The sequence below is a fragment of the Prionailurus bengalensis genome, chromosome D3 (assembly GCF_016509475.1).
Source record: "Prionailurus bengalensis isolate Pbe53 chromosome D3, Fcat_Pben_1.1_paternal_pri, whole genome shotgun sequence".
In the NCBI taxonomy this organism is placed as follows: Eukaryota; Metazoa; Chordata; class Mammalia; order Carnivora; family Felidae; genus Prionailurus; species Prionailurus bengalensis.
Window position 1 is genome coordinate 19,192,179 of NC_057356.1, and position 16,261 is coordinate 19,208,439.

Here is a 16,261-nt window from a genome sequence, read left to right on the forward strand (position 1 = left end):
CCAACAAGACCGTCTGTGTGTTCTTGGAGTTTTTCCATAGGTTTAACCGGCAACTGGCCTGGAACAGCAGCTTAAACTCTTATCAACAACTATGTGATTTCAAAGTACTAGCATTCTCCCAGGACACCTTCCAGGGTGTCAAAATTTAACTTGCTGCCAAAGCAAACAGAACACAAACTCCAAAATGAACACACAGTCCTTATTTTTTCAAAAAGAAAACAAAACAAACAATCACCACCATATTTATTTAGTTTAACATTTCCTCTGCTCTAAAGAGAAAGATGTCAAAAGAAAACCTAGAACATATACATAAGCATATACCCCCCTGAACCCAGACAACCTAAGGGAAAAAATAACGACAAAGTTCAGTTCAACAGATAAATTTATCTTCGCTTCTGGAAGATGTTTCCACGCCCCATTCCACGTCCTCTTCCTCTTGCAGCCACTGAAAGGTAGGAAAGAAAGGAAAAGGCCAGGTCAGTGAAGTCAGTGAGTGCTCATGCCACAGAACAGCCAGAGCCCTTCCTTGGACACTGGCACAGGAAAGGGCCTGGAAGGCCACCTAGTCCAACACCATGCCCACCACATGTCATTTCCCCATTGCCTGGGGACTGACGCCTGGCATCAGAGCTGGAGGGGGCACCAAACTCCTGCCTTCCAATCCAGTCCTGCTCTCAACAAGAGGCCAGGAGTCAGTGTGTTGAAAGCTAAGGTGGTTTGGGAAGCAAGTGTGAGAACCAAAGAAAAGATGAATTCCCAGAGCTGGCCTAGGGTGAGGTAATAACACATGACAGATGAATTTAATTCACACTTAAAATTCTGAAACAAATGCTAAACATCTGTTAAATCTGGGTGGCAGGTTTCTTTTTTTTTGAGCTACCCTGAAATATAAAATGTTTCATAATAGCAAAGCAAAACCACACGCCACACGACGGACATAGACATAATAAGCTCCTGTTGTCTATGACCCCAAGAGTTCTAGGAGAGAACCAGTGGCTTTGAAGGACAAGTGAAAATATTCTGATGGCTGCTAATCGGAGTCTCACCCCTCTTCCCATTTATAGAGCCTGGAGCCGACCTGAAGAGGGAAGGAAGTCACCCAAGAACCCAGCGACAAGCTGATGGGACTACAGCAAGGGACTGGCAGCACAGATGACCCAGGCAGAGGCCAATGGGCCTGGGTAAATTCACTGCCACGTGCCTTCTAGTGCACAACTACTGGGCTGAACCTTTTGTTAGAGAAGGTGGTGTAGTTATACAGTGACAATGAGGGCAGCCCTCCCTGAGAAAGCAGAGAGAAAAGCAGTTCTAGTAAGAAAGCCAGTATTCCTGAAAACCATTCCTTCACCAGGACAAAGGTCCAGGGCTTCTGGTTCTACCTGCCCACAAATGCCCTTATCTAGGAAGGGCAAGGAGATTCTCTGATCAGCTTTTTTGAAGGACATTTTAAAGGATTACTCTTACATCTTTAAACTCAAAAGCTACCTCATATATAAAATATGCAAAGCAACAAAAGCACTGATGGAGAATCCAGTGACTTTCCTGCACTATATATCTTTCTACTGACATACATTTTCTAACGAATACACTTGCTTTCTAGATAATCATCATGGCAGAGCTTTTCATGGACCCAAACATAAAACCTCTGACTAGGCTGACCTAAAAGAAAGGCCAGACTAAGGAAGGTCACTGGGTCACTGAGGACATGCTGAAAGGAAGGATTTATTTTCAAATACAAGAATATTCGAAAACAGAAGTTCAGTCCCTTTAATAGGTAAAGATGGCTTAAAACTGCTTATTTCTTATATGAAAATGGATCCCTATCATCAGCATTCCCCCCCCATGCATACTGGGTGTCAACAAACACCCCCAGCTTCTCTGGGAACTGTTGCCCCACTGCTTCAGGAGCCAGCTAATCCAAACTTTAGTGCCCCTGCTCAGCAAACTAGGTAAGAGCAAGCTTCCCCCAAACTCTTTGGACAGAATTTCTGGAAACAAAGGGCCTCCCAGAAATTCATTATAGGAGACTTATCTACTCTCTCATTTAAGATAGGAGTCCCCTTCCTTTTTCTAAGGAGGCACTTTGGATTTTGAATAAGCCTTAAGAATGTGATCAGGTGAGGCAAGACAGAGAAGGCGAGATAAGGTCCCCAGATTTTCACAGGTGTGGGCCCCAAGCCTGCAGGGTGACAGATGTAGACATGGCTGAAGTCGAAGTCCACCCTATGCCCAGGCAATTAACAGGGCCCTTTCCTAAAAGATACATGACAAACACATAGGTTAAAACCAGTGCATGAGGAGCACATACCTTGGGCCTTCAGAATAGCAGCTTTTCCCCGGCCAGCCCCTGAGCCTTGGTTTTTATTTTTCATGCTCTTTAACATGGGCGCATTTTTCAGCATGTCAGGCAAAATGAGAAAGCGGATCTTGCTGCCACGGATGTACACCTGCTCCAGCTGTGCCACTCGGCCGTCTCTGTATGTGACTGTGATGTTGGACATCTGGAAGGGAATCAGTAAGGGCCAACAGCATGAGCAGAGAACAAGGACACACAAAGAGGGGGAGCCTTGGGTGGTGGGAGGGCAAGTCCAGAAATGCACAAACTAACATCATGAAATGAAGGAGCCAGGCAAAGCCAGGGAAATAGGAGGACCTATGACGTGTGCGAGGGACTGTGCAAAGAACTTTACATATATGATCCTCATGGCACCTCCAGGATAGGTAGGAGTATTCCCAATTTTACAGATAAAAAAACAAAACAAAACAAAAAAAAACCCAAAAACACACACAAAACTAAAGCACTTGTCTAAAGTCCAATAGCCAGAATGAAAGGATCCAGACTCAAACCCAGTTGGCCTGACTCCAGAGCCCTAACTCTGCTATACTGCCTCCCCTGCCAGCATGTGAAGGGCTCTCAATGGTAAAAAAAAAAACTATAATTTAAACAGCTCTGAACTGCCTGTCCAAACTGTGTCCTCTCTTGCATCTGTCCGGCACACAGATTGCAAAGGGACCATGAAGGTCATGAGTGTGCACCAGAGGCAGCTCTTACCCTCCCAGACTGCATATTCAAGAAGGCAAAATAGAGCCTCTTTAGCTTCAGTGACTAGGAATGGAGAAGTATAGGTGGCGATGCCTGTATGAAGGGTCCAGAATAATGGGGAAGGTGTGAGGCAAGAGTCTGCACTGAGAGACACAACACTTGGGCACCAACCCATAGGACACAAGAACTGGAGCAGAGCAAGGGGACAGGAGACAGAGTCATCACCATGGAGACTATGGGGGTCACTCAAGTTTGTGGAAAGAGGGAGGGTGGACAGGGTTAAGGCAGCACATTGGAAAGATCAATATGCCAACATGCATAAGCTATGGGATGGAGAGACAGGGACCCTAGAGGGGAAACCACATGGCAGACTGGCTTGGCATAGAAGGGTGCCACAAACCTGCCAGTGCCAACCTTAACAGATACAATGTTTCCCACAAAAAGTAGCTTATTTTGAATCTTTTGGATCGAAGAGTATTATAATTTATTCAGTATAGGTCAAAGCCCACAGTGTAAAGAGAGATGCTGTCTCCCAGATTTCTGACTGGTTTGTTGCCACCTTTACATTCCTTTTCAAGTGCTAACTGGCCACCCAGCCTCTGCAAGAACATCCAGGATGAAAAAAGAGTAACAACACTCTAGGGCCATCCTGCTAAATCTGTGCAGTGGAACAGTTTACAGAACTTCAACCCACTGCCCCTGTTCCATCCTCAGGGGTAACAGGTCTCAAGTTTCCCATAAATCTTCTTTTCCAGGCTCAACATCCCCAGTTTCTTAACAAATTCCCACACAGGTTCTAAATCCTTGCCATCCTGTTCTTGCCTTGAAGAATACCATAACCTCTGATGTCACAAATGAACACCAGGGATGGTTAAACTACTTGAGAAACCTGGGTCTGACCCAGGCTCACAAATACCAGACACGCCCATGACTCTGGAGCAGACAGAATAGGACTGAGAACCTATATTTGAGAACTGGCCCTACCGTTTGTTAAAAATGTTACTCTGGGTAAGTCTCCAGGTTCAGTTCCCTCATCCACAAAGGGAGGGAAATACAACATAACAAAGCCAACTTTTATGGAGCACTTATTAGTGTCCCAGGCAATTTCACATCATAACTCAAATAAATCACACAATTCTACAAGATGGATACCATCATCATCTCCACTAGAGAGATGAAGCAGCACAGCTACCAGAGGCAGGTCTGTCCCCAGAGGCCACACCTTTACCCACTCTATTCTCCTGCCTAAGGTCACACTGCCCCTGTGTGGCCTGGACAGGACCTGAATTCAGGTCTATCTAACTCTAAACTCACACTCTTCAACGATACATCAGATCACCACTTACTTCCTCCAATAATTAAGGAACAAGTCAAATGAGACAAATATGTAAATGATGTCCCTATTACCTAGTATATATTAGAAACTCAGTAAATAATGAATCTAAATGACAGTTAAGACATCTATTTTGGAGGCTGTGCTATTGCTAAGCTACCTCTCCAGCACATCCCAGTACATCTCACCCATTCCTTTGTCAAAACCTCCTCAACCCACTTTGAAAATCCCCGACAGAGGGTGTTCTGTAAGACCAACAAGACAAACTGTCCTGGCTGAAGCAGGAAAGGGTCCAGCATCAACTGACTCCTATGACAACCCTAATAATGACCAGGTCGGCTACTGCTCTCATGCACCCCCTGCAGCACCCACAAAGAAATGGCTGCACTGTTATAAAGCCCCACAGTCTCGCCCACCCACACAGCTTGTTAATAAGCCTGAGCTATGTTGGCATCACAAGCCAAAGGCAACAACTTGAGTGAACTAGGTTTCAGTGAAAGTCAGGCAGAAACACCTACCTTACTCAACTTTCCCAAACAGCCACAATGAAACACAGGTAGCATAAACCAGGTGCCTAACTGAAATGACATCTTGGGAGAGAGATCTTAGTACAGTCAAAATTGTGGGAATTTCCTCACACATCCAGGTCCAAGAGGAAAGCAATGTTGGGGTACCTCGGGGTCATCGATCACAATATCCCTGTTGTGGGACACATAGCAAGCACTCAACAAGTGTCTGGTCCCCTCCTCCACTCTCCCCTCCCCTACCATTAATAGCAGAGCCTCCCTCTTTTGTTCTGATCCCTTCTACTCAACTTCCTGCCTGAAATCTGACACTCCTAGAGGCAACAGGCTCTAGCAGGTTTACTCTACTCCTCATCTTCGGAAACTGTGGTTAAGACCAGAGATCTGGGGCTCAGAGGTACAGGTTTAGATCTGCTTCTTCCATGTTTGGTCACCCTGGGCATCTGGAAGCTTGTCCTCAGAGAAGTCCTGCGAAAGATCTATTGCACATAAAAACACTACCATAGCACCTGGTATAGAATAAATGAATGGAAGCTTCTGGTACTATTAAGCACACAGCCTTCTGGAGACAGGTCCGAGCTTGACAAGTTAAACTGACTTTTAAAATATTTAATAGTACCCAGATCTTGGTTTTTAAATTTTACTCCCAACCAAAAAGAAACCAAAGCTACCTGAAGAACTGGATGATTAAGAGTTGGGATAGGGAAGTAAAAGATGAGCCTGTAACATACATCTTGTTCTGGAAGGTTAAGTACATGCTCTCCCAAAATGGCCAGGACACACTAAAAGGAGCCAGCTTCTGGACCAATTTGGGATAATTCAAGCAAAGCAATGACAGTAACAGATTATAATCCATTTAATGAAACAGAAACCCATAAACAGAAACTGATAATAAATGGATAAACGGGGGATAAGGAAAGGCTCTTCCATACAGTAGACCTAGTAAATAAAGAATGATGGAGTTAAAAACAAAAACCATTCTTTTGCAACCATCATAGTAAAAAGATTCAAGCATCTTCATTCAAGAATCCTCACTGAGTGCTAAATGGGGGGTGGTGGAGGTGGCAATGAGAAACCGAATACACACGATATTTATTTAAAGAATCTCCCCCACAAAATTCTCATTAGTTGCAAAACGAAAAAAGAATATACAGTGGAGAGACCACAAGACACCTCACCCAAATGATCAAGGTTAACATCACCAATAAAGGGCAAACAGGTGTTTGGGCCTCCAAGTGACACCCTGAGAAGGAGAAATCACTTACACAGTAACAGCCAAAACAAACAAACAAAAAAAACCCCAAATGTAATCATGAGAAAACACCAGAGAAACTCCAATTAAAAGACATTCTAAAACAAGTAACTGGCCCTATTCTTCAAAAACATCAATGCTGTGAAAAGCAAAAGCAGAGGAACTGTCCCAGACAAAAGAAGCACAAAGCAAGCTGATAACTAAGCGCAGTATGTAATCCTGAACTTAACAGTACACAGAGGAAAATACTGTAGGTACAGATTACATCTAGATAAATAGTTTTTCCTTCTAGTTAGACAACTAGGTATCTGAAGAAATTCCCAAACACACTGCATTCAGAAATTTCAAGAACTTCTTGATATTAACTCTAGGCAGTTGGCTAATGACAATCATGTGAGGGCTTCTTTCAGGTTATCATTTTTACACGAAGAACTCATGCACAGACCATTATCCTACAGACCATTATGCCATAGTGTGGGGAGGCGGGGGGGGGGGGGGGGGGGAGTTGAACAGTCCAGTCAGTGATGGGGTGGTCATGCCAAAGTCCCCAAAGCATTATTTCAGCTCCTGCAGTCTCTGAACTCTATCACCTTCTCTCACCAAGATTTCCAGGAATTATGTTACTTTAAGAACAGTGAAGAAGCTCCTGGGTGGCTCAGTTGGTTAAGCGACCAACTTTGGCTCAGGTCATAATCTCGCAGTCCGTGAATTCAAGCCCTGCATCGGGCTCTGTGCTGACAGCCCAGAACCTGGAGCCTGTTTCAGATTCTGTGTCTCCCTCTCTCTCTGCCCCTCCCCCACTCATGCTCTGTCTCTCTCTCTCTCTCTCTCTCTCTCTCTCTCTGTCAAAAATAAACATTAAAAAAAAAAAAAGAAGAGTGAAATTTTGGGTTTGACCGTTACCCTCCTATTTTTGGTTTTGGTCCTTTTATTTTATCAAGATATAATTTATATATAGCATTACCAAAGTTTAAGATACACAGTACACTGATTTGATAACATTTATATTGCAGTATGCCTGCTATGGTAGCATTAACTAACATCTCTATCATGTCACATAATTATCATTTCTTCTACAGATGAAAACAAGTAAGATCTAGTACCTTAGCAAATTTAATGTTTATACTACAGTTTTGCTGCCTATAATCACTATACTGTATATTAGAATGCCAGGATTTATTTATCTACTAACTGCATACCCTCTTATTTTTATTTAATATTATTTTTTAATTTATTTACTGAGAAAGAGTGAGCAGGGGAGGGGTAGAGAAGACAGGAAGGGGAGAGCACAGAGCCTGATGAGGGGTTCAAACTCATGAACCACGAGATCATGATCTGAGCCGAAATCAAGAGTCTGATGTTAAACTGACTGAGCCACCGAAGTGTCCCTACATTCTTCTTTTTAAATAATATTTACTGTGCTTTATGATCATAAACTTAACTCATACTTGTCATTTTTTTAAATGAAAAGAAATTTTTTAAAAAATTTTAATCCCATATAGGGCTGGTTCAGTTCGAAGAGCATGTGACTCTTGATCTGGGGGTCATAAGTTCAAGCCCTTTGTTGGTACAGAGATTACTAAAAAATAAATAAGACCTTTAAAATTTTGTGTTTAGAGAGCGAGCAAGCACAACCAAGTGAGGCAGGGAGGGGCAGAGGGAGAGAATCTGAAGCAGCCCGGTGCAGTATGGACGCGGGCCTCCATCTCACAACCCTAAGATCATGACCTGAGCCAAAATCAAGAGGCGCTTAACTGAGCCACCCAAACACTCCAAACACCAAAAACATTTTTTTTTAACTTTCAAAAAAATTTTCACATTAGAGAGAGAGAACGTACACATGTGCACACAAACTGGGAAGAGGGGAAGTGGGAGAGAGAATCTTAAGCAGGCTCTGCTGGAGCCCAACATGGGACAGGGCTCCATTCCACGACCCTGAGATCATGACCTGAGCCGAAATTAAGAGTCAGATGCTCAACAGACTGAGCCGCTAAAAAAAATTTTTTAATCACATTTAATTCCCACCAAAAGAGAACTACTCACTTTGGTTTTCCTCAAAAACTTAATGCATTTTTATGTATCACTTATAATCTGGCTTTTATATTCATAAAACTGGGAACACATTGTGGAGATTTGTTTTCCCCGCTTATGTCAACAGCATTTTCCCATGATGTTAAATATTCTTCTATGTTCTTTGACTGGATGCATAATATTCTTTGTAACATCCCCTAATTTGTTTACCATAAATTATTTAACTCATTAGAAATGTCTGTTGCTGGGGAGTCTGGGTGGCTCAGGTGGTTAAGCGTGAACTTCAGCTCAGGTCATGATCTCATACTTCGTGGGTTCAAGCCCCACATGGGGCTCTGTGCTGACAGCTGAAAGCCTGGAACCTGCTTCGGATTCTGTGTCTCCCTCTCTCTCTGCCCCCCTCCCCAACTCGTGCTCTGTCTCTCTCTCAAAAATAAGTAACACATTAAAAAAAAAAAAAAAGGAAATGTCTGTTTTCAGGTTTCCATCATCAAAAACAGCACTGCAATATAAACCCCTGTCCACAATTTTTGATTCATTTTTAGAAGCAGAATTAAAGCACCAAAGGTGCTTATTGCTTCTATATTGACGTATGTTAAACATTTAACATATCTATACTTCTACTGGCAAACTAGTAAGGAACCCTTGGTAGAATTATTAATTTTATTTTGCCATCTTTTAAGTTTAGAAATTCTTATTGTTCCCCAATTTGCGTGTCTGATAATAAGACCATTATTTTTAGATGTCAAATGTCCACTTCACATATTTTCTTCTGTTAATTAGCCATTTTTTGACTTGGGTCATCCACTTTTAATTGGAAAATTAACATTTCTACTGTAAAAGCTATCTGTATGTTTAAATATAAACTTCCATCGTAAAAAAATTATGAGATGCACTAAATGTCTGAATACGGACTGTTGCCGAGCTGGGAGAACCTGTCTAGCATTCACTAAGACTCTACAAAAGAACCTCTAGGGACGCCTCACACTGGATACCTAACAAAATCCAGCCATAAAACTTGCCCCCCAAAAGTTACATAAATATAGTCTATAAAATCAAAATGATGTGCTTATTTCAACTCATAATTCCTCACCTTAAACTCATTTTTTGTTTTTAATATTTTACCAAGTATCTAACTAGAAAGGTTATTTCTTAAGAAATATATATTTTTTTACTTTGAAGAAAAATCCCCTTGTTCCCTCCTTAACATTTAATAAAGACAGGATGCTTCAAAACCACGGTTAAGTACACATAACCAAAAACAGAAACTTTCCCATTTGGGGGCCTCTGGCATTAAATCACCAGGCTGAGCAAGAGACAGGATCAGGTCCCATCTCTGCTACAAACAAAAATCAGCTCAAGACTACATGGAGAGCCACAGAGGCCTTTCTCACCCCATACACACAGGGCCAATAGAAGATGCTCGCAGCAGCACGTGCAGGGCTCTGTCACCCATAATGATGCCACATTCTACAGCACTGGCTAGACGATCATGCCTGCCCTGCAGCTGTGGGGTACAGAAGAGAAGGACAAGGCTCCCAGCCTTTCCAGCCAAACCTCAAATGCCAAGAAGCATCTACACCCTCTGACCCTATGAGCACCATCTCAGGGAGCTCATCATAGGATTAATGCTTGCATACGTTACATTTTCAATGTCAAATAAGGGCTGTGGTAACAGGCTACATTAAAAATACACAAGGAACCCAAAAAGAAGGTGTATTTTATTTTGTTTTGTCTTAAATGCTTATTTATTTTTGAGAGAGAGAGAGACAGAGTGAGTGGAGGAGAGCAGAGAGAGAGGGAGACACAGAATCCAAAGCAGGCTCCAGGCTCCGAATCGTCAGTACAGAGCCCAGTACAGAGCTCGACGTGGGGCTCGAACTGACGAGCCGTGAGATCATGACCTGAGCTGAAGTCGGACACTCAACTGACTGAGCCACCAAGGCGCCCCATTTTATTTTGTTTTTTAATGTTTATTTATTTATTTTGAGAGAGAGAGAGAGAGAGAGAGAGAGAGAGAGAGAGAGAGAATGAATCCCAAGCAGGCTCCGTGCTATCAGCACAGAGCCCAATACAGGGCTGTATCTCATGAACTGTAAGATCATGGCCTGAGCCGAAATCAAGAGTCAGATGCCTAATTGACTAAGCCACCCAGGCGCCCCAAGGTGTATTTTGTCTGGAGACGTTGTTGACAACATTATATAATGGTATAAGACCATATCTCTTTCATTAAGGCCCAGGGGGAAACCACACAGGGAAAAGCGCCAGGGAAAACCGCACAACTGGTATTTTATCTTAAGGACACCATGCATTTCAGAACTGCTGATTTCCCTCTGTCAGGACTCTTAAGTAGCTTAGAACAGAATGTACCTTTATTAAATGTACAGGGATTCACATTTACATTTCTGGGTACTAACTGCCTGGCTGGCTTCATTTTACAGTCTACCCCAGGTTACCTGCACCTTGACCTATCTGTCCATTTTTACCTTACCATATAGTTTTTTTGTGAACCACCTCTAATTTCTTTTGAAAGCAGAGTAAAAAATACATACTAGAAACCCAAGACACATCCCTAGGGTGAAAAAAGTCCATGCCAATTGTGGTTGTGGGGAGATTCTCTCATTTGGTTTCCAAATCTTTGTAGTGTGTGACCCACCACACTTTTACAATAAAAAATGCTATTAAAACCCAACATCAAATGGCAAACACTAAACTCCAGTTGCCCTCTAGCAAAGGGTAGCAAGTGCTAAGGGGATGCTCTCACCCTCAAAGGGCAGACTAACTGGGGCCAGGAAGGAAGGAAAGCAGCGGGTACTGCAGGAGCCACTGGCTTACACATCCCGGGAATGTGTGAATGAACTGTGCTGTTTACTATGGTATATTTAGCTATGCCATAGCCTACTGGTTTTATTCAGTGAGCCAGGCTTAGGTAAACTCAGTGAAGCCTCGGCATCTGGGCACGGGTGGTGTTATGGGCTGAATCCTAGCCACGCCCGATTCATATGTTGAAGTCTTAACCCCCCAGGATCTTAGAATGTGACCATATTTAGAGACTGGATCCTTACAGAGGTAACTGGGCCCTAATTCAATGTGACTTGTGTCCTCATAAGATGCAACACAGGAAACAGACACAAAAGGAAAACCACGTGAAGATACATGAAGAAGAGAAGCATCTATAAGCCAAGGAGAGAGAGGCCTGGAACAGAGCCTTCCTTCATGGCCCTCAGAAGAACCAACCATGTGACATCATGGTCTCTAACTTCTAGCTTCCAGAACCCTAAGGGAATAAATGTGCTGGTTTAAGCCACCCAGTGTGAAACTTTGTTATGACAGCCCTAGCAGATTAACATAGGTGGGAAGCAAGTGGCTGGCTCCCACCATTTGACATGCATTCACTCATTTATTCTGCACTATAATGCTGAGGCTGAGGTGCTATTTTTATCCCTGATTTCGAAAGGAGGGAATAGAGGGTGAGAGGTGCACAGCTCGCCCCAAGTCACATAAGATAGCAAGCTGCAACCTGATTTTGAGATCTATCACCTGGCTCTATGTTTTATATCACACTGTCCACATGTGAGAGATCACCAAGGTGATCTGGTCAGACATCCTCATGTTACAAATGGGAAGTCTGAGGCCCTGGAAGCTCAGGAGTTGTCCAAATAAGCAGCTGGATAAACACATTAAGATTCCCTACCCCCGGTCTTGCATTCTAACTCACCAAAATAAAGTATCTTAAAATGGATGGGAATGGCTTAAACCAGAGGACTATCTCACCAGAGGACTAAACCAGGGGTATCTCACAAAGACAAGGTAGGCAAGGCCCCACAGGACCTTTAGAGAGTCGACATCATCTACCCATATGGCATCAACACTGAAGAGAGAGGGGCGCCTGGGTGGCTCAGGTGGTTAAGTTAAGCATCCAACTCTTGATTTTGGCTCAGGTCATGATCTCATTGTTCATAAAATTGAACCCTGCATGGGCATGACAGCACGGAGCCTGCCTGGGATTCTCTCTCTGCCCCTCTCCTCCACCACTCTCTCCCTCAAAAAATAAACATTAAAACAAACAAAAACACTGAATAGAGAAACCTGCAATCACTAGGTGTCTATCTCCCTGAATACCAGGGAAATGGCCCCACTTGCTGGTCAAGGTGGCAGGAAGATGATGCTCAAAGCTACGATGAGATCACAAATAAATGAATGAACCCTGTGAAGCAATGACAGTTAGTAGGCCTGATCTGCAGTGACCTTGGGTAAGTCACTTTCTCTTTCCGACCTTCAGTTTTCTCACATCAAAAACATTAACAGGAACCATACGTGGATATGTATAATGTGCATGGCAAAGAACTAGCTGCTGCACACACACAACTCATTTGATTTCTAGAATGGCCCCAGGGTGTGTTATCCCTGTGGCAGTCTTCAGAATGGACTGCTCAGATCTCCCCTCAAGGTTGTCAGGCTATGAGGCATGGAGGGAGCTGAAAGCCTCCAGCTTCCACCTGTAGGATCAATCACAGCTTTCGCCCTGAAGTCAGTCTCCCCAGACTGCCAGCCAATGACTGGTCACGGTGGGCATCCTAGAGCCAGGCCGTTTCTACCCCATGCTAGAATTCTTAGGCTTAGACTTCTTCTAATGAGCAAACTTTGTTGGCTGAGACTTCTTCAGAGATATGCTACCGTCTAAGCCTCTTCCCACTCAATCTTATCTTTTCCCTCTCCCTTTCCCCAGCACCAGACCAGTATAGATTGAAAGCTCTCCTGCCTACTCCTACTCCCTCTCCTTTATCCTTCATTGTCATTTCCCCCAATAAATCTCTCACACAACTAATTCTGTCTTGGTATCTATGTCCCATTTCACAGATGAGGAAACTGAGGCAATTAGCATGATTAAAGTCAGATATTTAGGATCCAACCCTACACCTCTGATTCCAAAACCAAAGTTCTGAACTGATGGTTTAAAGAATGAAGGAGAAAGTGTGCCGATATACCTTGCAAAAGTAATGCTATAGAAATTCATGTGATTATTAGCAAAATGCAAAGTGGTGCCACGGGAAGAGCACGGTATCAGGAAGCTGCTCCAACATTTATTAGCAGAAGGACATTCAATAGATGAGTCTTTTAATATTATCCTATTTTATGGATGACAAAACTATCACTGAACTTGCTTACCTCACAAGATAGTTACTATAATCAAATGAGACTCCTCCTCCAAGAAAGAGTGGAAGCTTCTGCTAACTGCAAAGCATTATGCAAGCATGTGGGGGCAAAAGGAAAATGGCCCTGAATCTGATGAATTCTACCAAAGGAAGTAGTGCTACTTCTCTTAAACAAGTCCTCAAAATATGGGAAATGATTATAGGATGGAGAAAACAAAGGGCAAAGTTAAATATTCCAAATGGCTCTTATTTATGCTCATGTCACTACACCTAGAACAGTGCCTGGCACACACCAGGCACTCCATAAATAACTGTTCGACAAGAAGGACTTCAAAAAGACCTCCAACCACTATCTTTCTGTGCTCCAATAGAGAGGCCCAAGCTTCCCCCATAACCTCATGTGGAAAGCAGGATACCTGGCAGTTCATGTTGTCCTCCGCCTCAATGAGCTTCCCACGATACACCTCGCCGGTGTTTGTCTCACATGTCACGATGTGACCCTCAGCCTCGTGTAGGACTTTAATTGGCACACCAATAGACATCTTGGCAGGAAAAGAGTTCTACAGTGAGAGAGACACCAGTTAGTTCATCTTTCAGAGCCTGAGAAGTCATGTGGCACATATCATGCCTCCCTTAAGGCCTGACACTCCATCAAACTTAGTAAGAATGCCAAAGCTGCCATTTTGTACAGAAAAAATGCTTAACTCCTGGCTTGAAGAACTTATGTGGGATGGGGAAGGATGGGGGGCTGGAGAGAGGGAAGGCTAATGGGATGAGAAGACAGTACCTTCCATCTCCCTCCATGCTACCATATGCCCCTTTATCAGATAATCAGTAACCAATACTGTGTGTGTACACAGTACATCAGGGAGCTGAGATGTAAATGCCATACAATGTTTTTGGCAACCCAGAGATGTGGATGACACCACTTTGAGAACCCACGATGTAGACCTAGCCAATACAGTAGCCACGGTCCACATGTAGCTATTTAAACTAAACTTAAAGTGAAATAAAATGAAAACGAAACATTTACTCCCTCAGTCACATTAGCCACATTTCAAGTGGTCAATGGTCACATGTGGCTAGTGCTTACAGTACTGGGCAGCGCAGTAAAGACAAAAGGACCCAGGCAAATCTAGAAGGGGCTGTGCATTTAATTCAACCCATTAAGTACTCTTTGACCCTCCACTTACGTCATCAAGGTTAAAAGCAAAAGTGTTCACAAAGAGACAACAGCCATAAGCAGGAAATGCTTGGAGGAGAAACATAATCAGGGCAATCACCTGACTTGATACAACTCAGAGAGAAGCAGATTTCGTATTCCCAGATGAGCAAGTACCGAAGGTTAAAATACATCATGTGTGTTCAAGAGAGGAGAGGGAACATGAGGGTAGGAAAGACAGTCACCCTTGGTGAGGAGCCTCAGGAGTCTGAGTTTATGCTGAAACAGTGGGGAACTACTGCAGGATTATAGGTAAGGAATGACCCAATATAAAGGCAGAAGCACTTACAAAATGGATCAAACACAGCTTATTTTTTTCAAACACAGTTTAGGAGCAAGGAAACTTGATAAAACTTCTGTAACAATATGGAAAATATTGAGAGGATAAGTGCCTGAAAAGGGGATGGAGGCAGAGATGCAAACAACTTTGAAAAATATTACCCAGATGGGACTTGGGCGAAGGAAGTCTGCCAGAAATGATTTCAACACTACTGCTTGTATGTTCGGGAAAAAACATGGCCTGGAGAAGTACAGAACGCGAAGGGCATGTACTTGGGGAAAAGCGAACGAACTTCCAGGCGCTAGCGAGGCAACGCTGATGTTTGAGTGACCCGGGCTTCCCGCTCTTCTCTCTACCCGAGCCTCCCAGAGCTCCTCGGCGGCGCGTGCTTCTCCAGCCCCAGAACCCTCACAAGTGCTTCGGTCTACCCTCGCCTGCCCCAAGCCTCACCTCACCGGCTCCGGCCTACTCTTCCTTTCCCGTGCGGCAGCAACTCGAGCAACTGCGAAGGTGTGAACCAAGGAATGGCGGGTCCCGCGCTCCCAGAATACCACGCGTTCCCAAAATGCTGCGCGCAGAGCCCGCCCCCTTCCTTTTCGTAGTGGTGAGCGCGGTCCTGCCTCTGCTTCCTCCTCACCCTACCGACCGGGAAACGTGGACTCTGGTACGATAGTTCCGGCCCCGGAAGAGAGGGCTGGTGACGGCGCCCAGGTGTCGCCGGAAACACTGATCCTGGGGCGGCAAGGGGGGGTGGGGAACTCGCGTTGCCAAACACCTCACACCAGGGACAGGATGGACTGTGAGACGGGGATCCGGGACCTGGGCTCTCGGATCGGGGGCAACAGGTGGAGGGGCCGAGGGCCAGGACCTCCCCTCACAATTTAACCTTTGGAACCGGCACTGCCAGGTAAGGGGAGCCCTCAGTAAGGCGAGGTATCTCACCGTACGAGTAGAGAAACAGGTATAGAGAGTACAGCTGTGGCCGACCCAGAGCCGGCCCTCAGCGAGTCGCAGTAGTGTTAGGTCTTCTTGAACCCCGCGGTGTACGGGTAAGACCTGGCCTTAGGCTAGCAAAGAAACTGCCTCTGAGAAGAGACAGAGTTTGCGAAGATGAAGAGTCTCTGGGGAACCAAGGCTCGTGGAAAGATAGGGCTTCGGGGCCGTGCTCAAGAAAAAGGGCGGAGCTTCCGGGGAACGGAGGCAGGGAAGGGCCTGCGCGCCTGTGCGTGGTGGAGGGGAAAGGGGCGGGGTCACAGGGAGCTGACATTGCCATTAGCCAGGACCCGCTTAGATCCTGAGGCCGGGGGCCTCTAGGAATAGAAGTCGGGGGAGGGGAAAAGAAGGGAGAGGGGCCTCCTTGAGGCAGGGAAGGGGTGGGGTTTAGGAAAGGGGCGGGGCCTGACCCGAAGCCTGGAAGGGG

General features: G+C 44.6%; 1 protein-coding gene across 1 annotated transcript; it reads right to left on the reverse strand.

The window, feature by feature from the left end:
* Positions 1-226: 226 nt before the first annotated feature.
* Positions 227-16,016, reverse strand: SNRPD3 (small nuclear ribonucleoprotein D3 polypeptide). The gene is made up of 4 exons (XM_043557891.1): positions 15,292-16,016; positions 13,756-13,899; positions 2,309-2,501; positions 227-445 (listed from the first exon to the last, which is right to left on the reverse strand). The coding sequence occupies exons 2-4, from the start codon at positions 13,879-13,881 to the stop codon at positions 384-386; spliced, it is 381 nt and encodes a 126-aa protein (XP_043413826.1). The 5' UTR covers positions 13,882-13,899; positions 15,292-16,016; the 3' UTR covers positions 227-383.
* Positions 16,017-16,261: the final 245 nt, after the last annotated feature.

Excerpts from the sequence above, each read along its gene's own strand:
- SNRPD3 (XM_043557891.1), bottom strand. The coding sequence starts at position 13,881 with ATGTCTATTGGTGTGCCAATTAAAGTCCTACACGAGGCTGAGGGTCAC. Across the intron at positions 2,502-13,755 it reads AGGACAACATGAACTGCCAG|ATGTCCAACATCACAGTCAC; the intron begins GTATCCTGCTTT and ends ATTCCCTTCCAG. Across the intron at positions 446-2,308 it reads TGCTATTCTGAAGGCCCAAG|TGGCTGCAAGAGGAAGAGGA; the intron begins GTATGTGCTCCT and ends CCTACCTTTCAG.